Genomic DNA, 24,263 nt, shown 5'->3' with positions numbered 1-24,263 from the left:
AGGTCTATGGCCTTCTCTTTCGCGGTTTCTTTATTTTTTACTCTTCGGATTTTTCGCTGCTCTTCTTGCTCGTTGTTGATATGATCCTGAGTGGCCTGGCACTCTCTCGTAGTGACCCGATCTCCTTTGATTTCCATTACTCCCTCAGGTGTTGGAAATCTGAGATATTGGTGGTATGTTGCCGCAACTCCTTTGAGTTTATGTATCCATTTTCGTCCAATAATAGCGTTGTAGGGGGAAGGGGTGTCCACCACACTGAATCGGGTTTCCAGTTTCATGGGCCTTGCGTTAACCTGCAACATGATGTCTCCCAAGGGCTTCGTGGCTGCTCCATTGAATCCGTAGATGGTGTGATAAGAGGTCATTAACTGTTCATCATGGAGCTTCATCCGTTTGAATGCATCGTAAAATAGGACGTTTACGGAGCTTCCCCCGTCTATGAGGATCTTTTTGAGGTTACATCCAGCTACTGGTAGCGTTAGGACCAAGGGATCGTTATGGTCTTCCATATCTTCTTCGATATCCTCGGCATCGAAGATGATAGGAGATTCCATCCATTCTTCGTGCTCGTCCACCACTATCCCATCGACCTTATACAATTCGCAGCGGTCTTCGAATTGCTTCCGTAACCTCTTTCTTATCTGCGCTGTAAGTGAGGGCCCTGTGGCTTCGGAACACGAGATGGTGTTGATTGTTCGGTTTCCTTCCGGAAGTTGGACTGGTTTGGTTCGCTTGGATCTATCCTCGGTAACATCCTTTCGTACGTAATGTTTGAGCTCTCCCGCATCAATTAATTTTTGGATCATTATTTTAAGGTTCTTGCACTTTTCGGTCTGGTGTCCGTTGAAACAATGATATTCACAGTAATCTTTAGACTTCTCGGATCTCGGGGGATGCTTTCCCTTAGACCATGGCCACTCCAAGTTTTCCCTCCCTTTGATCTCTCGTAGGATACGAGCATAGATAGCGTTGAGTTTCGTGTAAACTTGATCTTCGAATTTTCGGTCACCTGTTCTTCGTTCATCCCTTCGTTCCTTCCTATCTTCGTGCGGTATCTCCACTGAGCAACTCCTTTTGGCCCCATTGGTTTGTTCCGCTGAATTGGTGCGGTGAGATCTCTGCGGATATGCCCTCGGGTTTTCCCGTTGAATTTCTTCAAGTCGAGCGTGCTTTTCGATAATTATTCGAAGATCTCCTTCTGTCTTAGGCACGCTCCCATGAATTTCAACAAATAGGGGACTCATTCGGTCTAATCCCCATTTGTAGCAATTGATGCTTACCACTGGGTCCACGCTCCCTATGGCTTGGCAGATCTTGTGCCATCTGTTAGTGTACTCCCTCGTGGTTTCCTTGTAGCCAATCGCTAGTGAAAAGAGCTTATCCATTCCGGTGTTTACAGTCTTGTTGTACATGTACGTTCTTAAGAATTTCTCTGCGAGTTGGTCGTATGAGTGGATGGAGTTTGGTGGCAGATTATCGAACCATGATAATGCCGATCCCTTCAGGCTTGACCGGAAGTATCTGCAGAGTACGGCGTCGTTCTGACCCCATATAGCTAAGACACGGTTGTAGTACCGAATATGTGCAGCAGGGTCACTGGATCCATCATAGCATTCGAACGCTGGGACAGGGCATTTCAGTGGAATAGGGGTGTTGGCCAAGCGATGAGTTAAGGGCGTAGAGTTAGCTTCTCTCATGACCTCTTCTAACCTCCCCCCGCCTTGTCTATTTTTTAATTGCCTGATCTCGGCCATCATCTCATCTCGTAGCTCTTCCATCGCGCGGTGGTACCCTAAATTCTTCTGCTCGTTACCGTATGACTCTCCGTCGTCATAATCCGGGTCGGATACGCTACTTCACCTAGTCGCGTCTCCATTAGCCGCTATGACGACTCTACAGTCTCGGTTTGGCTCTGGTGCTTTGGAATTTGCTTCATCAAGTTTTTGGCTGGTCTTCGTGCTTAGATCAATCCGCTCCTTTAAATCTTGATTTTCTCTGGCCAACAAGGCTACAACATCTGCGTAAACCTGCTGTCTCTTCTTCAGTTCCTCAAGCTCAGCCATCAGTCGATGTGATTGGTTGGACCCCTGATTGGGAGTCCCAGCGCGTGCCACTACGGCCATGGTGCCGAAACGAAAAACGGGAATATCCGCGTGAATCGGGTTAGTTGGCGAAATATCTTCTTCCAGGAGAGGATTAATACACACGAGTTACAATACACGGGTTAAAGCTTTATTAAAGGAGATCCTTTTAAAAATGCAAGTATAAAAACTACGAAAACCCCCCAGAGAGACGGGTTCGCACGAGATCTAAAGAAAATCGTAAATCCACGGATTAAAACAATAAATCTTATCGAAGATAATAGGTGGGTTTTGAATACAATACAGTTAACAAATGATCTATACGGTCCGAGCTGATAAATCAGAGCAATCATATGCCAATTTAAAATGAAAACAGGACAAGATAAATCTTTTACCGGGACGAAGTCCCTGTTTCTAGCGCCAATTGTGAACACAAATCACGAAGGCATCCGAATGCTCACAACCAATCATCGTAATCTAGAGAGATTTGTGATGATGATATCCTAGTGTTGATTCCTTGGCTCAAAACCTTCGGGTTTATCATAGCCTCATCTAACAACTCCATGCGAGGCGTTTGCGCACCGGATATGGGTAAAAACAAAGAAAGAAAAACGTATAAGTAAAGATCCATGGGGTTAGACAAATATAAAGTGCTGAAATGTAAACAAGACCGAGGTTTACGTGGTTCAGCACTAAGGCCTACGTCCACGGGGTTTGTTGTTTTACTATATTCTTCACGGTTACACGAGTAGTCGAATGACTATTGGGTTTACATGTTTCTCTCTTCTAAAGGATTAACTTACACTTGCAATCTCTCTCTCTCCTTCCCTTCATGATTTTTCCGATCCCCTTTCCTCTTGGTGGAGAAGGGGTATTTATAAGGTTAGAATGTGGGACCCATCTCTGAAGGCCGTTGAAACCTTATCTTCTTGTGTTCTTGCGTCTATCACGCAGAGGTCTGCGTTTGCCCCTTGATCCCGCAGATATATCCTCGCTCGTTCCACAGGTTGATCGACACGTACACTGCTCAGATTGTTTAATGCGGGTAGTTGAGAGGTCTGCTCGTGTCAGACAAGTGTCTTCTGCCCCTGTCACGTCCGTGTCAGCTAACTTTCTCTCCACCGTTGATCTTAGCTTCTTTTGGGGATGAGATAAAGTAACTCCTCGGGGTTTATTCGGTGTTTCGCAGCGCATCATGTTTTGATGTCTTGGCCTGCATGCTTTCCACGTATCTTTTTATATACACGTGTCTGATAGTGAGATATATGTGTACACAGTTACCTATGAGGCTCGCTGGTACATTAGCACAACAACCTGTTCAATTAATGTAATAGTATGTCGTTGGAGCTTAGCTTGTTAGGCTTCCAACTAGTTTCATGTAATAATATCCATCCAATAATATAATAAAAAAATTTAATTAAAAAAATAATAAAATAAAATAAAGGCTATTTTGGCTAGGGGTGAGCAAAAGTCCGCAACCGCGGATTTCACCCGTATCCGTCCGTAAAATTACGGGTGAAACCCAATCTGCAAGATCTATGGACCGGACACGGATGAAATTCTCAAATCCGCGCTGTGCGGTTTGGTTGCGTTTTTTGAAATCTGCGGATTCACCCGCACCGTAGGGCAAGAAGAAAGATCAAGAAGCGACCAACCGAGACAAGTGATCTTTTTGAGTTTGTACACGGTACTTATCTTCTTCTGGTGTTTGAAGCAATGAGATGATAAGTATATACTACCTTTTTCTGGCCCAAAGCATATAGCTTGCTTGTATACTGACTGGCTCCAGACAACATCTAGCAGAACAATTCTTGAAGCAGCGGTTAGACATATACCCTCTCCACAAGCCTTTATGGATACAAGCATCACCTTAGATTGACTATTGGGATCATTAGCGACTGTCTTTTACTAACATCAAGTGTCCCATCCATCCGAAGTATCTCTTCCCCCACTCTCCAATCCAAAGCAGGGTAGAGATGATTGCAAATACGGGAATTAGGATCAACGAGTTGACTGAATACCAGAACTTTCTCGTTCATAGCTTCACTGAGCTTTATGAGTTGCATATAACACCAATAAGCTTCTTTACTTCATTAACAGGAGGAAATTAGGGAGACGAATAAGTTTTTTTTTTTCTTTCTTTTTTTTCTCTTTCGATTAAATTCACGGTTAATTCGCATCCAACCCGTATCATCCGCTGATCTGCAGATGTCAAATTCGCGGGTGATTGGGCTGGACACAGTTGGATTTTCCAAATCCGTAACTTTAACGGATTGAATGCGGGTGGCTCCTAATCCGCATCCGTCCGTCCATTGCACGCCCCTAATTTTGGCCATTAACGGAAATACGTAGACAAAAACGGTGTTGAACTTACGAGAGATGAATCATGGTCCCAAGGAATCATTCTTTTTGTTTTGGTTTTGGGCCGAATGTATCACGAATGCTTTAAAGAAAACCTTAGACAAATGAACGGTTACTAATAAACCATACCTCATAATTCCGTCTCACTCGGTAGTTTTCTGAAGAAGCTCTCGTCTGTCGTCGCTTCAGGTTGGGTTTCTCCTCATAATTTCATTTCTTATGTGATCTGTTGATCGTCGATTAATGGGTATCTGTGCAGTAAATATTTTTGTGTTTTAGATCATGATTTCTAGTTTTGATCTGTTGATCGTCGATGATTGGTATCTGTATAGTAACTATCTTTATGTTCTAGATTGTGATGAGTATATGAATATTAACCCCTTCATAACCAGTACGATGAGTATATATTCATGAATATAGGTGTTTAAGAACGATTACATGATTTTTACAGGGAAAGAAGTTTTTCTTTTTTGAGCAATTGCTCGAATCGAATTTCATTTAATTACTTCGCTGATTGGTATCTCTTAGAGCATCCACAGTCATGGAGTCGACCAAATGCCAAATAGCAGACCAAAAGCTAAAAAAAATTGGCATTTTACACTGAGCAACCACAGTCGTGGAAGACTATTTTTAGTCAGGCGGAAGTATAACAAACGCCCCAGTTCAGGCGCACTTTTAATGACCGTCCCAGTTCAGGCGCGCTTTTAATGACCGTCTCATTCAGGCGCATTTTTAATGTCCGCCTCATTCAGGCGCACTTTTAATGACCGTCTGATATCAGGCGCATTTTTAATGTGCGCCTGATTGAGGCGCACTTTTAATGTCCGTCTAATTCAGGCGCACTTTTAATGATCGCCTGATTTCAGGCGCACTTTCAATGACCGCCTGATTCAGGCGCACTTTTAATGACCGTCTGATTAGTGAATTTACATAAATATTAGCCACTAATCTTCTTCTAATAACGTATTAGCCCACTAATCTTCTTCTAATAACGTATTAGCCCACTAAACGAGTGAATATACCAACGTCCCATTGGGGCGTACATTAAAGCAACGTCCCATTGGGACGTAAAATATACCAACGTCCCATTGGGGCGTACAATATAACTACGTCTGTGTTGGGGCGTATGTATTACATGCGTTTGGTTAGGCGGAGTTTATAGATGCGCCTGATTCATACGTTAATTATACTTCCGTCTGATTTCATACGGTCACTAAAATCTCGTCTGCTTTCATACGCTATTAATACTTCCGTCCCACTATATTTCGTTTAGTCTGGGTTAACGACCACATTTGGTCTCAAACCCTAATTTTGGCGATCAAATTTGGGTTTGGTCCCTTCCGTTGCGGCATATTTTGAGACCAAATTTGAGTTTAGTCCCCAAATTTGGCCGTGACTGTGGTTGCTCTTAGGTCTGTAATTTTGATTTTTTTATCAATGTCAATGTTAACTTTGTTTTAGCGATTATCATGAACATATGTTACATGATAATATGCTTCCCATGTTTTTTGTTACATGTATTCTTCTTCTTCGTTAGGGATTGAAGCTCTTGGTTTTTGATTATTGCATTGGCTTCTGTAGGTACAATGGAAAATTTATTAGTAGAAAAAATGGATCAAAGGGAGCCACGATCTCGGAGGCCGCGGACACTCATCAATCACAAGCCTTTTGATATTTTTGATGTTCGATCAAAGTTTGTTTCTTCCGTTAACATATCTGCCAAAAAAATTCATGACTTATTGAAGCTCGATGAGAACCAAAGACTTTCCGGTCAATTTGATATATTGGATGTTTCCTTATCCAACACAGGAATAAGCATTTCCTCTCTAGCCAATTTCTCATCTGATAAGGTATACTCCCTCCGTTCTTTTTTAATAGGCCAGTTTTGTTTTTAGCGAAATTTAAGAAAATTAAGAGAACTAATCATTGAAAGTGGTCCTCATGACACTTGTCAATAAAAGAAGTGAGGTGAAATGGTCCCATGACACTTATTAGCAAAAGAAGTAAAGTGAAGTGGTCCACATGACACTTGTCATCAAAAGAAGTTAAGAGAAAAGTGGTCCCAAAAATTTAAAATAACATTTGACTTTCCCAATTAGAAAACTGGACTATTTTTTTTGAAACTTTTATTTATAAAAACTGGCCTATTAAAAAAGAACGGAGGGAGTAGTTTTTATTATCATTTTATTTTTTTTTGGTTTCCTCTAAAGTTGTTGTTTTATTTCTTTATCAGATCAATGTTCTGGTTCCAACCAATGAACCTATAACATTTGGGGTCAAGCGTAGACTTTTAAGTGATGGTCTAAGGCTGATGGCAGTTGGCAATAAAGTTAATAAGATTTATCTTGCTTATCAACCAGAGGAGGAAAAGCTGACCTTTGCGTAAGTTAATTTAGTTATAGTCTCATTCCTGTTTGAGGTGAAGATGCTTCTAATATTCTGACTTGCTAGTTTGTTTGTCCACCTAAACAGGGATGCCCAGGGCCAGATGTTCCTCGAGACTTTTCCTTGCACCAAAAAAGAAATAAGCGAGTCACTTGTGCATCTTAATTTGAATAACTCATCCGGATGTGGAGAATAATATCTCTGGAGTCTGAAAAGTTTCCTATTTGTAAGTCGACTTACTGACTTGGTTGTACTTTATAATCTAATGTACTAATTTTAAAGTATGATTTCGACCATATTTTCTTTTAATTGCAATTTTATGTGTTAATGTCAACTTAGTCATACCTTGTTTGCATGATGCTGGATTCAGAAGAAGAGAAATCAATGATTTTGGCAGAGATTATTGATTGGACCGTGACAGAAATTATGCAAGCTTAGATTAGTTTCCTTGGTGGAGTCGGAACAATAATTAGTTTTCAGGCTAATGAAACGCTCACTTAAATCTCATCGGTTGTAGTTTTGGATGCTGTTTTGACTGTATGACAACGACCGATTTAGTGGCATTTAGGAACACTTTCATTTTTGATTCTATGAGTTTCAGATGGAACCAAGAAAAGGGTTTTCCTGGTTATCTCTTGGATTATGATATATAGTTTGTTGAGTTAGATCCTTTCGAACAGCATTGCCTTCAAATATTTCTGTTTTTGAAATCGGTCATATCGTATGGGTTTTACAGTGATTTGTAGCAGGATGTCGGCCCTTGTTTCATATCTTTACAAATAGGGAGTGTTTCTTTGAATCTTTCTGTGTAATTCTTTAGATTTTTTGAATACTGTAATTGTGAAACTCAAAAGGTACTCTTTGGGTCTTTGTAACTACTGAGTCATGTAATTGACTTTTTACTTTCTTGGGGTTTTACTTTCTTGAGCTCTCTGTAACATCTGAGTACTGTAATAGTTGAAACTGGAAAGGGTTTTAGCGAATCACCTTCAATTAATAAACACACATTTGTTATAGTGAAATACAGAACCACATAAAATCACCAGGATGTTCATCGCATGGTAACTGAATTAGAAGACATGGATGAAAACTCTGAACCTGACTCTGCATTTCAGGCAGAGTATAAAGCTAAAACCCCAGGTCATAGTTCAAGGCCAGTGTTCACCCAAAGTGAACCAGTGCTAGAATCTGCAGTCTTCCAGAAAATGATACATAAAGCAAAATAAGAAGGCAGCTTAAGGTACAGCTCTGAAGACAATAACTAAGAAATACGATTTCCAATTAACAGGGTTAAGCAAGTAAAAAGTTGTGAACAGAAACTTAAGTTTTTAAAGGAACTTCAACTTAACAGCCCACCGCCTGTCATGTACCCAGGTTTGAATCTGGATGCGCAACAAAATAAAGGCGAAACAAAACAAAAGACTGCAATTAAACCTAAACAATGAAAACCAAAAACCAAAGTGACTCCTAGGAAAAGATAGACAAGTCTCTCCTGCAGACCCTCTTAGCACTGTTCACCTCTACTTAAAAGCTGACTTCATTTCTTAATGACACCTGAATTGGCAACCATCTGAACATGATGAAAGGAATGTGATCATCTTCAAGAAACTCCAAAGAAGACAATAATATTACTCCCCAGTGGAGAAAAATCATTACAGACAATTATTCATATAATGCTGTTACAGATTTTACTTTTCAGTTGTAATGGGATTTTCTTCTTCTGTATCCTCGCAATTACTTTCAGATAATGGGCTTTCTAACATACCTGATTCTCCATTTACGGACTTTCTATGTTTCGATGACTTTCTTTTGGATCTTTTCTTCCTTTTCTGAGATCCGCATTTACTTGTTTCTGGTTGAGAATCCAGCTTGTGATTATTGAAATCTGTTTGGAATCTATGAAGACGTGACTGATTTTTTATCATTACAGACACAAAGCACCTGCAGGCCAGAGCACTAAACTAAAATTAGAATGCTAAAATTTGTCTTCTCTTCACAAATCGAAAAATAAAAAACACTTCGATCGGATTTCTCTCCCGAAATGTCTCCTTCATTCTTTACCTTTATGGACATTAGTGGTGGGTGCTATACGAAACTCTGAGAATTCAATTTGAAGTAGAAAGTCCTTGGGAGCAATTGGTAATGGGCAAGAACATCCGATATGAAGATTAGATAATGAACAGGCCATGACCAAAATACTAACCTGTTCTAGGGTGACTTAAATCCCTGGCAATCTGTACACAGTCCTTGAAAGAAATCTTATTTGCTAGGTCATCTTTGACTACATGTTTGAGGAGCAGTGCACGCTGATCAGCTGTCATAACCCGAACGGAAGCCCATGATCGATAAAGAAACACCTGAAACAGAGAGCCTTCTCATTTTCGCATTAATGATAAAAGGAACCATACTGATCGACTATAACAAAATGCATAACAAGGTATCCGAGAAAAGTGATAAGAAAACTATGTCTACAAGGATGTAAACTAAATAATAATGCATAGAATCAAAGGTAGCTAAATAATTCAAGAAACTGTAGGGGTAGCAGTATGTTGACTATAACATGGAAATGTCGGTTTGTAATACTATTCTGAACAAAAAAATTTTACAGTCGAAATTCGCAGCGACTGTTACGAACAGACAATGGTCTAAAACGGACAAAAGAGGCAGAAACAGCTTAGAGCAGCCAGTATCATGGTAATCTTCTTTAACAGCTGATGAGAAAGTAGAACCATTGTTCGTTAAGAAAGAAGTATCCTATGCTATTACGCAGCTGTTTAAGTTGTCTGATAAATATTCACTTGATTCAGCTAAAAAGATTAATCACAAGCGAAAAGTAGAAGATACTACAGGACAAACATTGAAAAAGATGTACTTTGAAGTATTCCACAATGACAAGAAACAAACACCAACGTTCTCTTTTTCTGATACATTCAGGTGTGACATTTGTGAGAAATCCTTGTCTTGTCACCAAGCTATGGTGTTCAGAAACCAAGTTGCAAGAGCAATTGCTTGACACTCGATATAGGTCAACCTTTGCTGCAAGGTTCAATGGGAGATACACATAACTTCTCTAAGGAAAATAAGTTCAAGTGTGCATCAGTGTAAAATATGCAACAAGACCTTTTTGACTGGTCATAGGAGATATAAAAGGCTACATCGAGATGTACCCTGCGGACCAAAACCAGTCTATGTATCTAATTTGCTCATTAACATCAGTTCAAGAAGCCAAATACAGCGAGAGTGATAAGAAGACTGTAATGTTTGACTCAATGAGCAGCCACCAGACCATGAAACTCTAATCTCCCAATCGAATATGTTTTGTTCAGTTTTTCAAAGAAGCTAATCACAACCCTAATGCACTGCCTAAACACAGCATATTCTCCGTTAAACTTGTTCTTACTCATTGAGTAAAATGCAATTTTTGTTATCCCTCGCGGCTTACGGAGTACAATACAATTAGGCTGAAGTTTTTGGAACTAATCACTAAATAACCATGATGCCAAGTACAACTAAGTTTTACACTTACATCCCCATTATTGCCTGCAAATTATATCCATTTCAGACTCAGAACTAATCTGTTATTCTCTTCACAGCCAAAACATAATGCATAGTGACTGCTAAGTGTACTTGCAAGGGAACAAATATTCAACTACTTAACATGTCAAGTGAAGTTCTATTTTCCCACAACCAAAACGTAACCATAGTGACTGCTAAGTGAACTTGCAAGGTAACAGTTATTCAACTATTTAACATGTCAAGTGAAGTCCTTTTTTCTCACAACCAAAACGTGACCATAGTGACTGCTAAGTGAACCCTCAGCTTGCTGCTCACTGTGTTGGTTCAAATTTTTGGTAGGCATGGAACCCAAAAGACAAGGCCATTCAACTTTGTGATCTGGCGCTACCAGATGTGAACCCAAAATTTGGCTGACTTATGACTTTCAACAACTGTATTTAATGACCAAACCTATTAATAAAAAAGTAAGTGATATAAGACTAAACAATTTCCAAAAGAACTAAGCAAATTAAGCAAATGAAACTCAGTTATGAAAACTCAGATAAACTAAAAAGAATGTTGAAATACCTTATTTATTCCTCTCCTTCCATCCCTGGTAAATGAAACCAGTAAAAACAAGCTTCTTGATAGAGCTAAGGTCAGAACCTGAAAAATGTTCAACACCAATTAACTTCCTCCTCCCATGTAACAGAAATGGCTCTCAGATAACCCATTCATGAAAAAAAATGACCTTCACTCTCACGAGCACCTCCACAGAGAGTATACAGATTGAAGTCTCAATACGACCCCATTGCTTCAATTCATCCCTTGTCTTGAGTCTGCCATGAAGATCCAAGCAAATAAAGAGTGTCTAGGGATATGCTGCTTAAACCAAACACGAGAACGCCACTTCACATGATCTTTATGAACAGATACAGCCTTATAGGTCCCTTTTATGCTGAACTCGCCATGAGCATTAGCTTCCCAGATAAGAGCATCAGTTTCAGCAATATTAAACTCCACACTGGCAATTTGAGAAATTACATTAACTGCTACATCGTCAGAAGGAAGAGGAAGCTGCCAAGAATCATTTAAAATAAAATCAGCAACTCCATCCTCAGCCGTTGTTGACATTAAAGTGGACGAGAGTAAAGAGTAAGAATTCTCAGCTGCTATCTGAACCCAAACTACTGCTCCAAGACCCACCCCTCTCATGGTGTAATCAAAGTATAAGATTATGAATTTGAAAATGAAAAGTTCTCTAGGTTATACAAGGATTGAAGAACCAAATTGGAATGCCCAAAACCCAAATTACCAAAAATCAAAATTAAACAAAACCCAATTCAAAATCATCAAAGTAACACCCAGATTAGTTAAACAGACTAGATTCATTCATCAATTAAACATCATTACAGATATTTACAAACAGGAAAACCCTAATTTCGTATCATGGTATCTGAATCCTAACCCCTTTTTTTCAAATGAAAACTCTAATTAAGGAGTAGTAAATTTGGTAACAGCTTTAGTACCTTGAGAAACAGCATTCTTAGCTAATTCAGCAGGAAACAGAAGACGAACAGCAGTCTGAATATCTCGATTAGTGATAGTTCTCCTCATATTGTACCTAGCTAATCTTGACGATCAAGTATTTCTAATGAAACTGTTCATAGTACCCATAGCTTCACTTGAAATACCAGTATCAGGATGAACTTGTTTTAGAACTTTGAGGATGTACATCTCATAAGTTTCCACTGATTTCTTCGTCTTATCAACAGTTGATGAACCATCTTTGCTGGGTGGTAATTTCTTCTCAGCCTTCTTCTCTTCCGCTGGTTTTTTCTCTGCTTTGGGTGCCATTAGAGTAAAGTAAAAATATTGTTTTGAAACAAAACGGAGACTTCGAGGCATTCGTACAGGAATGCTGGTTGAATTTGATTGGTTGGTTTTCTTTCAACCGGATCTACACTGTGTATCGTTGACATGCGTATCGATAATGGTAAATCAAAAGTAACCTATTTGTACGCATATTAGATTTTTCTGAGACATACTAGATAATGCCAAAATAGGGTCACTAAATAAAAAACAATATCATCCCTCATCCACCATTTTTGATAATGGCATAACTACTCTTATATAATTAGTGTAAATGATTATGATTAGAATTGATTAATTATGAATTTTAAGAATTGATTAAACATTAAATTATTAGTGGTGAATTAGTAGAAAAATCAAATTTATGTGAGAGTTGAGATTTTTGAGAGGAAGAAGAATAAGTGAAGAAAAAAAGCTTGGGTTTTGACTTTTGAGATTTTAGTGATTAGAAGTGACCAAAATGTGTGATTCAAATCAGAGGTAAACTTCTATCGAGGTTTAATTTCCTTTTATAAGTTGAATCTGCCAAAAAAATGAATTTTAAAACCCAGATCTGCTGGCCAGATGAACAGTTCGGCTGATAACTCTTGAGCCGAACCTCTGTTGTTGTTTTTTTGAAATTATACCTAGGTTCGGCTGATAACTTGTCAGCCGAACCTAGGTATAATTTCAAAAAAACAGAGGTTCAGCTCAAAAGTTATCAGCCGAACTTCACTCAGAAACTGAATCATCCACTAGGTTCGGCTTGAAAAATTGAGGTTCGGCTGTGATAGACGCATTTATGTGTCTAATTTGTCCCAATTGTTTATATTGTTAGTACTCTATTTTGTACTTATTTGGTTATTTTATGTCTTTGTAGGTGTTTTTGGAGAAATAAGCTTTTGCGGCGAAATTGGCTAAAAAGTGGTTTTTGCGCTCGTGGGAGAAAATTACTATACGGACTCTCACTTTGGATAAGGGGTAACCTAATTACTAAGGGGCATCCCATTTCAGGGCATGTACTAAAGGGACACCGGAACTGGATAGGGGGAGGTCATCTTCAAAGTTTCAAAACTGGATTTTGGCGGGAAAAAGGCAGCAGCGTCAACAGTTTTGGATCAATGATTTGAGCGACCTAGGAGGCGATTAAATGGGCAAATTTGGTACCCACGGACTCTACAAGACATAAGGGACCTGTTAGAAGCGATTATACCCATCTAATTGGGCTGGATAAGTCAGAAAATCCACACAAAGTCAAGACAGTGCACACGGTTTCTGTTCAGGGTTTGAGATTAGTTTGAGAGATTTATGGGATATCTTGCGTGGGATATACATCAAAACAGTTGGGTAAAAGTCCTAGAAGATATTTGAGACGAGAGAATAGCTATAAACATCCTGTAACGCAACAAGAAGAAGATTATTCTTCAAACAACCCGTAAAGAATAATGGAGATTTCCAAGGGGTTTGATCGAGTTTCAAGGGGATTTAAAGCCTATAAATAGTTGGTTTTATGTCAGAGAAGGGGCATGAAGAGTTTGGGGTCGATACAGAGCCAGGAGGAGCGAAGAAGAAGGAGTAGCAGCAATGTTCAGCTGCTGCTGCTGCCATTAAAAAGCTTCAAGAACACGAAGAACAGACTCTCCAGGACAGTCTTATTTTCAGCAGCTTCAGAACAGTCTTATTTTCAGCAGCTCAACAACAGAAGAGAGATGTCGCAGTTCGCTGCAGTTTTCTGTTGTCGTTCTTTTCTGGACGTGTTTTGTGAGTCTCAGAACTACTATTTTATAACTTTTGACTCTTTTAATTACACTTTGAGCTTTGAATTAATATGTTGAGTGCGTGATTGATATGAATAGCTAAACCCCAATACTGGGATGATGGAGGAAACCATTCTTTATGCATGAGTAATTTTATTTAATTCTTTTATGACTATTTGCACTATTATGAATGGAATTATGATTTTTATTGATTATTTGTGATTTTGTCTGATGATGTATGCTTAATCCATGAGATTATTGATGCATCATGCTTATGATTTACATATAATACTTACAAAATCTATGTTTGGCAAAGTAAGAGTCGATATTTGTTATCAATATAAGCTTTAATTGTCTAGAATTAATAATTGAATCGCATGAGTATAAGAATTGGTGAAATCCTGAGTCCCAGTATCTCTTGATCCTGTGACAATTTTGTATATATTTTTGTTTTTAAATCTATTCAAGTCCGAGCATCGAATCCTTATTTACCGCAATCTTAATATTACAACAAAATGGCGCCGCCGACGCGGACTTGTATATAGATTTGTTTTTAGGTTTATTATTTTATTTTATTTTTTTTTACTATTATTTGTTCCTTTTTACGTTTCTTTTTGTGTCTTTGATTTACAGGTTCGAAGTGGAATACTAAGGACCTGGGAACAAAAAGCTTAAAGCTAAAAGTTAAAAGCTAAAAGAGAAGAAGAAAAAGACATAATTTTTTTTTTTAGGATTTAATTTTTATTATTATTATTTTTTTGTATATAGCTTTTATTTATTTATTTTTAGAATTTGTAAATAGGCTTTATTTTTCATAATTTTTGTAATTTTGGACTTTTTATTTGGACTTTATTCTGGACTTTGGACATTATTTTTAAAACCCTACGGAAGGGTTATAAATTAAAAAAAAAAAATTAAATACAAACTGTTTGCAGGGAAGGACGACGATTACTATATCGTCTCGGCCCCTCGGGTTCGCACACGTCATAGGAGTCGTGGCCCGAGTCGACGACAACGGTTCATCGCCCGTCTGGTACGGGAGGTAAGTCCAATCGAAACACCCGCGAATCTCCTGCAAGCGGGTTACTGTCTTCCTTAAGGTGATAATTGTTTGAGGACGAACCAGACTGTCTTTATTTTCCTAGTAAAGGGCAAGGCCTGGCCTAAACAAGATAAGGACTCGGATTTCATCACCGTTTCCTTCTTGCCCGCCTTAGGAAAACGAAACCAAACGCGAACCTAAGCCTAAAATTTTGAATAGAACGAGACCAATAGGGTAACGAGCTTAATAGGAAACTCGTTCGAAAAATATTGGTTGCTCTTTAAGCACATTTCAAAGTTCATGATGGTTTCTGTGAGTTGAATGCGTGACTGCGCCGCCTTGTGATAGCGGTGAGGCCTTGGGTATCAAAGCTCCAATGAGCTTCCCTCGCCTCGATTCAACTTACATTAGCTCGGATTGATTCCAGAGGGGTGTGCTCAAATTGTAACGAATTCCTTTTCGAAGGAATAGAAGCTGGTCTAGAAAACAATCTAAGTGGAGCCATCATGCTTTTTGTTTGCTAGATTCTATAGGTTTGATTTGGTCGAGTCGGACTTGTTTGTGATTGCGTAGAATTCCCCTGCAATTAAGAATGTCGAACTGGTATGATAGAAGCCAATACAATGAATATCGACCTGAATTTGAATATGGACATCATCAGTATTATGACCATAGTGAGAATAGTGACTGGGGACGCCAACCTTTTCAAGGTTATGGTTCATACCATGGTGAGCCCAATTACTATCCGCACGCGCATCAGTCATACGAGCAAGAAGATTATAATACTAGTTCTTCGTCTTTAGAGGATACAATCAAACTTTTGAAAAGTAGTCCTTATTATGATCCTTCAGTTCTTATTCCTTCTCTAGAAGAGACTCTCAGGAATTTAGCTAAGTCATCACGTCAGTTAGCTGAATCGACGTATAAATTAGATGAGGTGAATAATGTAGTTATGGACGAAAGAACTGCAAAAACAACTGAATCTGTAGAAGATATCCTCAATAGATTAACTCAAAACTTAGATCCTACACTAAGGGAACTTTCTTTGGAAGAGACCCTTGAGAGGATAGCTGAGTCGACACGTAGACTTGAGTTAGAGACGAATGAAAGTATTGCTCGAAATAACTTGAATTGCCAATATAGTGTATCCAATAATACCCTTGAGAATGAAGATACTTTTTCACATAATCAAGATAACGAGGTTATAATTGGTAACACTACTTATTTAGATAAGGTTCAATCATCTTCGTACTATTATGATGATGAGGATAGTAGTGATGAAGAATCTGAAACATGTAGGCATAGTAATCAGGAATCTAGTAATCCAATTGAGCTTTATAGTGATTATATTATTTCTACTTCAAATCCAAATAATTTTTATGATTATTCACCTATTCAAAAGGACGAGGATTTGATTAGGGATACCACCGTTTTAGACGATGTAGTTTTTCCTTTTGATTACGAAGCCGATAGTGGTTTAGAGGAACGGGTTCATTTCGAAAATACTGTTTTAGAGTCTAGCGACTTAGAAACAATAGTCTTGGAAGAAGAAGATAGACCCGTAGAGATGAGTAAAGATGCACTACCTGATAATAACTTAGAAGAATCTCTTGAATATTTTAAGGACTCTGAAGATACGGAAATTCAAGAAAAAATTAGAGGTCTATCTAGGGAAACTGAAAACTCTAAGTTTGGGGGTGATTATCACTTCCCTAGTGCCTTACCTTTAACTCTCAGAAAGTCCCCACACTTAGGACTTGACATCAATGCCTCAACCATTTTACAAGATTACTTTCATACTCGTTTTCCTGAACCTAGTGATGTCCATAAGGAAGTTCAGTTGTTAGAAACCCATCCTATGGTTGATGAGGTTAGACCAGGCTATGATACTAAGATCGACTTTGTTTTCCCACCAAATATTTTTCAAATAATTGTGGGAACGTATAAATTTCAAATGTGTCAATTATTAAGTTCTGAGACTAAACCTAATTACTTTAGGATATTAGAATCGACACATTTTCTTAAAAATGACCACTACTCTCACTGTGGTCAATTATGTAAGTCAAACCTGATTGACTTAGAGGATCCTCAATTATTTAGGTTATTATTTTGTGCTTCTAAGTTCTTATTTAAGTACTTACAGACTCTAGGACCTAATAATTCGGATCTCAATTTTGAGGAGTTGCAGCCTAAAGAAATATATTTAGACCCTTTTATAGAACCTGAACCTGAACCACAATTAGATATAGATATCTTAATCAGGAAACTAGGTAAGGGCATGCTAGTATTGTACATTTTCTTGGTTCACTGCAGTTTCCTTTTGTCAGCTCTTTTTGGTGTTAAAGACCCACAGTTATTCCGGCTACTATTATACGGTTCGAGTTGACTAATACTTTTCTTAGTCTGGCTGAAGACTTTAAACTTAGCACTTCTTGGGAGGTAACCCAATCTCATGCAACCAGGTAATATCCTTCCGTAATTCTTTCATTTCAAATGGTAACAGTTTCTCCTTGTTCATGCTTTTAATTTCATCTTTAGAACATTGAGGACAATGTTAGGTTTAAGTTTGGGGGTATGGGAGAAACTTTTTAGTATGAATAAATAAACTCCAGAGCTTAGAAATTTATGCCTATTGAGGATTGCACTAACTAATCTAAGTGGATGGAAGCATTTTGATTGTAGGAGTTTGAGGAACCAATCTGATTAGATGGAAACATCTAAAGAGTCTATTCATAAAAGCACAGAGCTCAGGTGTTAGAAATAACATGATAGTTTCACCATATCTCGTTGAGTCCTTTTCACTTCTATTTTTATTTTATTTTGTTTTTAAACTATGTTTCTCTAAGTGATAGGTGGGGCCCACGATTCAAGTTGTTACCAATTCTAGGGTGATTTAGAGTGATTGAGATACCATGAAAAAAAAAAAAAAAGTTGAAAAAGAAAAAGAGATGAAAAAAAAAAATGGTAGTTACCAAAAAGTAAAAAAAAAAAAAAAAAAAAAAAAAAAAAAATTGAGACCAGACCATTTGACCAAAAGGAATAAATTCAATAAAGTCGACCACTGGTACCCTTGTATATGCCAGTTGTGTTGACCTAGAGTTAGGTTATCGACCACTGGTACCCTTGTATATGCCAGTGTGTTGATATTAGTCAGACTAGTATCTCAATCCATTAGGATAGGTTCATTTTGGCGGAGGCCTTCAGACAGATATGGGAAACGTCGTTCACTTAGTAAACATCAAAACCATCTATGTTTTCTATATCCATCTTCTTGATCTATCCATGTGATTAGTTTAGACTCCGAATATGATGTCCATAGTGCAACTATCTGAGTAGAGCTCTGTCACTTTATATGAATTTTAGTATGCTTGAGTGCAAACTCGTGTACAGCAATTGGAATTTCGCATCAGGGTACTTCTTCCTGTAGTCAATAAGTATGCCAACCAAGGAGATTCTTTAGTGCCTTCCAAGGTTCTGCGTAGATAGCTAACCTCTGGAGTATTAAGGTTTTGTGGGTACACCTCTGGTAAACCCCCCGGAGACAACACTCCGCCACTAGGGCCACCTAGTGGTTTAACGGCTTACTGCACGTGCTAAGTGTAGTCATTTTATTTTAGATTAGATTTGCTCGAGGACTAGCAAATAATAAGTTTGGGGGTATTTGATAGACGCATTTATGTGTCTAATTTGTCCCAATTGTTTATATTGTTAGTACTCTATTTTGTACTTATTTGGTTATTTTATGTCTTTGTAGGTGTTTTTGGAGAAATAAGCTTTTGCGACGAAATTGGCTAAAAAGTGGTTTTTGCGCTCGTGGGAGAAAATTACTATACGGACTCTCACTTTGGATAAGGGGTAACCTAATTACTAAGGGGCACCCCATTTCAGGGCATGTACTAAAGGGACACCGGAACTGGATAGGGGGAGGTCATCTTCAAAGTTTCAAAACTGGATTTTGGCGGGAAAAAGGCAGCAGCGTCAACAGTTTTGGATCAATGATTTGAGCGACCTAGGAGGCGATTAAATGGGCAAATTTGGTACCCACGGACTCTACAAGACATAAGGGACCTGTTAGAAGCGATTATACCCATCTAATTGGGCTGGATAAGTCAGAAAATCCACACAAAGTCAAGACAGTGCACACGGTTTCTGTTCAGGGTTTGAGATTAGTTTGAGAGATTTATGGGATATCTTGCGTGGGATATACATCAAAACAGTTGGGTAAAAGTCCTAGAAGATATTTGAGACGAGAGAATAGCTATAAACATCCTGTAACGCAACAAGAAGAAGATTATTCTTCAAACAACCCGTAAAGAATAATGGAGATTTCCAAGGGGTTTGATCGAGTTTCAAGGGGATTTAAAGCCTATAAATAGTTGGTTTTATGTCAGAGAAGGGGCATGAAGAGTTTGGGGTCGATACAGAGCCAGGAGGAGCGAAGAAGAAGGAGTAGCAGCAATGTTCAGCTGCTGCTGCTGCCATTAAAAAGATTCAAGAACACGAAGAACAGACTCTCCAGGACAGTCTTATTTTCAGCAGCTTCGGAACAGTCTTATTTTCAGCAGCTCAACAACAGAAGAGAGATGTCGCAGTTCGCTGCAGTTTTCTGTTGTCGTTCTTTTCTGGACGTGTTTTGTGAGTCTCAGAACTACTATTTTATAACTTTTGACTCTTTTAATTACACTTTGAGCTTTGAATTAATATGTTGAGTGCGTGATTGATATGAATAGCTAAACCCCAATACTGGGATGATGGAGGGAACCATTCTTTATGCATGAGTAATTTTATTTAATTCTTTTATGACTATTTGCACTATTATGAATGGAATTATGATTTTTATTGATTATTTGTGATTTTGTCTGATGATGTATGCTTAATCCATGAGATTATTGATGCATCATGCTTATGATTTACATATAATACTTACAAAATCTATGTTTGGCAAAGTAAGAGTCGATATTTGTTATCAATATAAGCTTTAATTGTCTAGAATTAATAATTGAATCGCATGAGTATAAGAATTGGTGAAATCCTGAGTCCCAGTATCTCTTGATCCTGTGATAATTTTGTATATATTTTTGTTTTTAAATCTATTCAAGTCCGAGCATCGAATCCTTATTTACCGCAATCTTAATATTACAACAAAATGATCATGTTATTTCTAACACCTGAGCTCTATGCTTTTATGAATAGACTCTTTAGATGTTTCCATCTAATCAGATTGGTTCCTCAAACTCCTACAATCAAAATGCTTCCATCCACTTAGATTAGTTAGTGCAATCCTCAATAGGCATAAATTTCTAAGCTCTGGAGTTTATTTATTCATACTAAAAAGTTTCTCCCAGGCTGGAAAATTGAGGTTCGACTGAAAATAATGTAAAGTCGCATTAGCCGAACGTAGTGTTTCTCTAAATCATACACTAAGTTCGGCTCAAAATTGATACTGCAAGATCAGCCGAACTGATCTTCTGAAAACCCTAATTTCATCTTTGAAATCATATTCTACCGATCTAACAAAATAAAATCAATCAAAAACAAGATGGGTTTGTTACGCATACATTCTAAAATACATCTAAGAGCAATTGAGATTTGGATTTCGCATTCCAACATCGCTCACTTCGATTCGTGTTTCCTTTGTTTGATTAATTTCTTTATTGAACTGGAGTCCTAGATGTTTAAGTTTAAAGTTTACTTTGATTTTTAATTTTAGGTTTTTGAGGATAAGGGAACTATGACACATTGAAATTATTTAGGGATATATAGATAATTACACTACTTTTAGACACCCCTTATAAACCCACCATAAATAATATAATGGATGAGTATGCATCAAAATAGGTTTCATTCAAAAAGAGAGGGAATTGCTTAGGCATTGAATTCGGCCCACAATCCGGGCTCAAATATTGGGGTGTTACAAAATACTAGTACCAAGTTGCATAACTATGGTCAGAAATCTCGATTAGCTCTACAAAGACTAATCTCGATTAGCTCTACAAAAACAACCAAATGGAGTCAATCAAAGTCATATGATTTCAAACAAGGCATCAACAAAATATTTATTTCATTATAAGAATAAAAATGCTTATGCAATGGATTCATTATCGAGTAACAAACAAAAACTGAAAACATGATGGATATGATCTTTTATCACAGAAATATATCAATTATAGATTAGGTAAGGATTCATATATTTCTCTATCACCATTACAAATAAAGGGAAGGCATATTTCATATTTCTATGATCAACAAATTTCACATATCTAATTTAGATTCGACCTCAAACAAGTTTACCATCAACACATCTTGAAGCCTAAACTAGAGAAATTGGCGTTTGGATCATGCAGTTTGAAAGTTTTCCCTATATCAGTTTGTAATTTGGCTCATTTTAATGCATCAAATTTTTCTCATAATAACATCAAAGCAGTTTTCCCTCTTGCATCTTCAAGCTTGAAAATTTGTTTTATTTTATGTTTAAAAAAAATCAACAATAAACTTTGCTTATCCAACCTATACTATCGACCGACTCCTTTATACTTTGTACATCCATCTTATTGATTACCATATATACTCAATACTACTACAACTCAGTTTTTTCCATCTTATTTTCCATTTCAAGTAATTCCTCCTCAAGCTCACGATCATCCACAAGTACGGGCCAAAACAGGTGTCAGGATTCATCAACACTACAATTCATTTTATCCAGTGAAGCAACTGAGGAAAAGCAATACAACTCAAATAGTTCTATATAGAAGGTATGAATAAGATTGATCAAAAAGTAGAGGAGTACGTACCATATAACTTTAACCATGAGGGTTACTTACACCATAATTTTCCACCATTACATCTAGCAATAAAAGAGGTTTTGATACCTTTTCTAGCAAATTCAAGAGCTCAATGTTTTGTCAAATTATCTTCATATCCCTCGAAAAGAACCTTCTGGCCAAATACAACACCGGTTCTAGAAACCTGAAATCTAGGTATTTCACGAACTCTACTTCTCGAAACGTGTACCTTCCGTAAATGTCCCTGAAAAATAAATATAAATTAAAATTTATAGAGCAAGTTGCGAGGTACACCTTAATAAGCTATCAGCTTATTATTCTTAGGAACTTTGCAGCAACCGTTGGATTAAAACGAATTAAGCTTTTCAAGTAAAAAACACGGCTGACAAACTTTTGTTATTAGAGGTAGGTCCTTTTATAAAAAAAAAATCATTTTTCTTCGTCTCAGCTGTCTCTACACGGAGCAAATAGAGAAGATGATGAGCAGTGTGTACCTAAATAAATCAGGGGTTTTCTTTAGTCCGAAAACTGAAACATGTAAATTAGACAAAAGGTAAAACAGATCTTGGGAGTAAAGGTTATACCACTAAATGATAAATATTTAGGCTCGCCTTTATTTACAAATAGATCTAAGATCACTTGTTTTGAACCTTTGGTTGAAAAGATGAAACATAGAATCTAAAATTGGAATGTCACTGATCTGAATAATGTCGGCAAAACAGTGATGATAAAGAATATAACTTCATCGTTATATGTTTATCAAATGAACTGTTTTAAGATATCGGTGAAAAAAATTCAATAACTTAACATAAATTCAGAGAAACTTTTGGTAGGGAAAAAATGAAAAAGGACTAAAGGATCAAGGTAAAAAAGGGGTCTTTCTTAAAAATTGGGACTGCATTTCTAAAGCCCTTGAAGAAGAAGGGCGGGGGGGGGGGGGGGGGGGGGAGGGGGGGGAACCTTCAGTTAAGACTTTCGTTTGGAAAGCAGTGCACTCAATACTGTCCAATAATATGAGAGTCGCGGCTGTAATCCTAAACATAAATACAATCTGCAACTTGTGTAACAACGGACGAGAAACCTTAACCCACTTATTTCTAGAATGTAAATTTTATTGTCCAGCTGTGGATGCACTTTAATTTCGATATGCAGTTTATACGTAATGGCACTGCTATTTTTCATGAATGGCTAAATAATTGTTTTGAAAACCCGGATAGAGGAAGCTATGGTATAGAATGGCAGCTGTTATGTAGTGTCACTATTTGGCATATTTGGAAGGCGAGATGCAAAATAACTTTTAAAAAATAAAGCCAAAACACTGTTATTATAGCCAATAACATTGTAAAATATTTGAATAGCTACTTGACAGTGAACAATCATGGGTGTAATATAATGCAAACTCTATTTTATAACCCTCTAAACGATGAAACGATGAAAGTGACCAAGACGGAGGACACACCAAGACAAATGGATATACAAATCAACATTGCTCTTACAATGATGAATTGTGATGCTAAATCGGGAATTGGACCGACTTTGTGTGATTATACATAAAATACCAAAGAAGCCAGGGGGATGTATTCCACAACAACAGAGCAACTTGAAATAGAAGGTGCTGAAGTAGCTTTTAAATGGCCACCGAGTGGAGTGGACATACGATTACCTTCAGAAGTAATTTGGTATCTCCTCTTTTGTTACTCATAGGAAAGTGTGCAAAGGCAAGACAACAAAGATACGAGATAAGTGGGGATTTATGCAACAACACTAAATTCGACATAAATTTCTTAGTTAACTCTTTTGTACTAGTTAGGAGATCAATTTTAATTTGAGTAGCTAATATATCAATTTTTTGTAACAAATTCTCAATCAATCATGTCCGGACAGGCTATGCTTTATGAACAATTTTAACTTTTTTGAAAATTTAGAATTGGAACGAATATGTAATGGTTCACAGAACCTTCAACTATGGAAGCCATAGAACTTTGTCTTATGTAACATGAGGGAGACCTATTTTTCTATAAAAAAAATCAATTTCTTTTAATTAAAACACGAATTAAAAGGAATGGATACGAAAGAAATTACCCGTGGATTTGCATATTACTCGAATCGGGTTTCTTTTTTCCTTTTGGATGCTTGATATGGACTTGACCTTTTGGTTGAAGCTGTTCATCGATTTGAAATTAATTTGAGAAATTTGCTGGATGTACGAGTTCCGGACTCAATCCTGTAATTTGTCTGCTTTGTTCGCATTGTTTAGAAATAATTGATTAATCGACGATGAAATTTTTGGTATCAATGATTAATGGATGATAAATAATAAGAGAAGAAGAAGAAGAAGAAGGAGAAGAAGAAGGAAAAAAATGAAATTGAAAAAATCACAGATTAGGGTATTTAGGTGGTTAATTGATGAGTTAGATAAATGGATTAGGTGGTTAATAAGAAGAAGAGTAAGTTATTAGGAATAGTTGTAATCTTGATTAGAGTAAAGGGCGGTAAATCAAACATCGCA

At 37.5% G+C, this 24,263-nt stretch overlaps 1 protein-coding gene and 1 long non-coding RNA gene across 7 annotated transcripts; one reads left to right on the top strand and one right to left on the bottom strand.

The window, feature by feature from the left end:
* The first annotated feature begins 4,530 nt into the window (after positions 1–4,530).
* Positions 4,531–7,809, top strand: LOC113278468. 2 transcript variants are annotated; one of them, XM_026527295.1, is made up of 5 exons: positions 4,531–4,631; positions 6,024–6,292; positions 6,676–6,824; positions 6,915–7,053; positions 7,198–7,809. In XM_026527295.1, the coding sequence occupies exons 2-4, from the start codon at positions 6,029–6,031 to the stop codon at positions 7,021–7,023; spliced, it is 522 nt and encodes a 173-aa protein (XP_026383080.1). In that variant the 5' UTR covers positions 4,531–4,631; positions 6,024–6,028; the 3' UTR covers positions 7,024–7,053; positions 7,198–7,809. The 2 variants fall into 2 exon arrangements, with proteins under 2 accessions (XP_026383080.1, XP_026383081.1); XM_026527296.1 differs by having other exon boundaries at positions 7,167–7,809.
* Positions 7,810–8,089: 280 nt separating this feature from the next.
* On the bottom strand, positions 8,090–12,167 carry LOC113284333. 5 transcript variants are annotated; one of them, XR_003328104.1, is made up of 5 exons: positions 11,852–12,167; positions 10,911–11,399; positions 9,031–9,184; positions 8,593–8,768; positions 8,090–8,397 (listed from the first exon to the last, which is right to left on the bottom strand). It is a non-coding gene; the product is annotated as an uncharacterized LOC113284333 (long non-coding RNA). The 5 variants fall into 5 exon arrangements; XR_003328101.1 differs by lacking the exon at positions 8,090–8,397 and having other exon boundaries at positions 8,427–8,768; positions 10,911–10,988; positions 11,074–11,399; XR_003328102.1 differs by lacking the exon at positions 8,090–8,397 and having other exon boundaries at positions 8,427–8,768; positions 8,889–9,184.
* Positions 12,168–24,263: the final 12,096 nt, after the last annotated feature.

The sequence above is a fragment of the Papaver somniferum genome, chromosome 5 (assembly GCF_003573695.1).
Source record: "Papaver somniferum cultivar HN1 chromosome 5, ASM357369v1, whole genome shotgun sequence".
Classification (NCBI taxonomy): Eukaryota; Viridiplantae; Streptophyta; class Magnoliopsida; order Ranunculales; family Papaveraceae; genus Papaver; species Papaver somniferum.
This window is presented reverse-complemented; position numbering and strand designations above follow the sequence as displayed.

Bases quoted from the DNA above. Each gene is read 5' to 3' on its own strand.
- LOC113278468 (XM_026527295.1), top strand. From the start codon at position 6,029: ATGGAAAATTTATTAGTAGAAAAAATGGATCAAAGGGAGCCACGATCT. The intron at 6,293-6,675 runs GTATACTCCCTC...TTTCTTTATCAG, and splicing joins CCAATTTCTCATCTGATAAG to ATCAATGTTCTGGTTCCAAC. The intron at 6,825-6,914 runs GTAAGTTAATTT...CCACCTAAACAG, and splicing joins GAGGAAAAGCTGACCTTTGC to GGATGCCCAGGGCCAGATGT.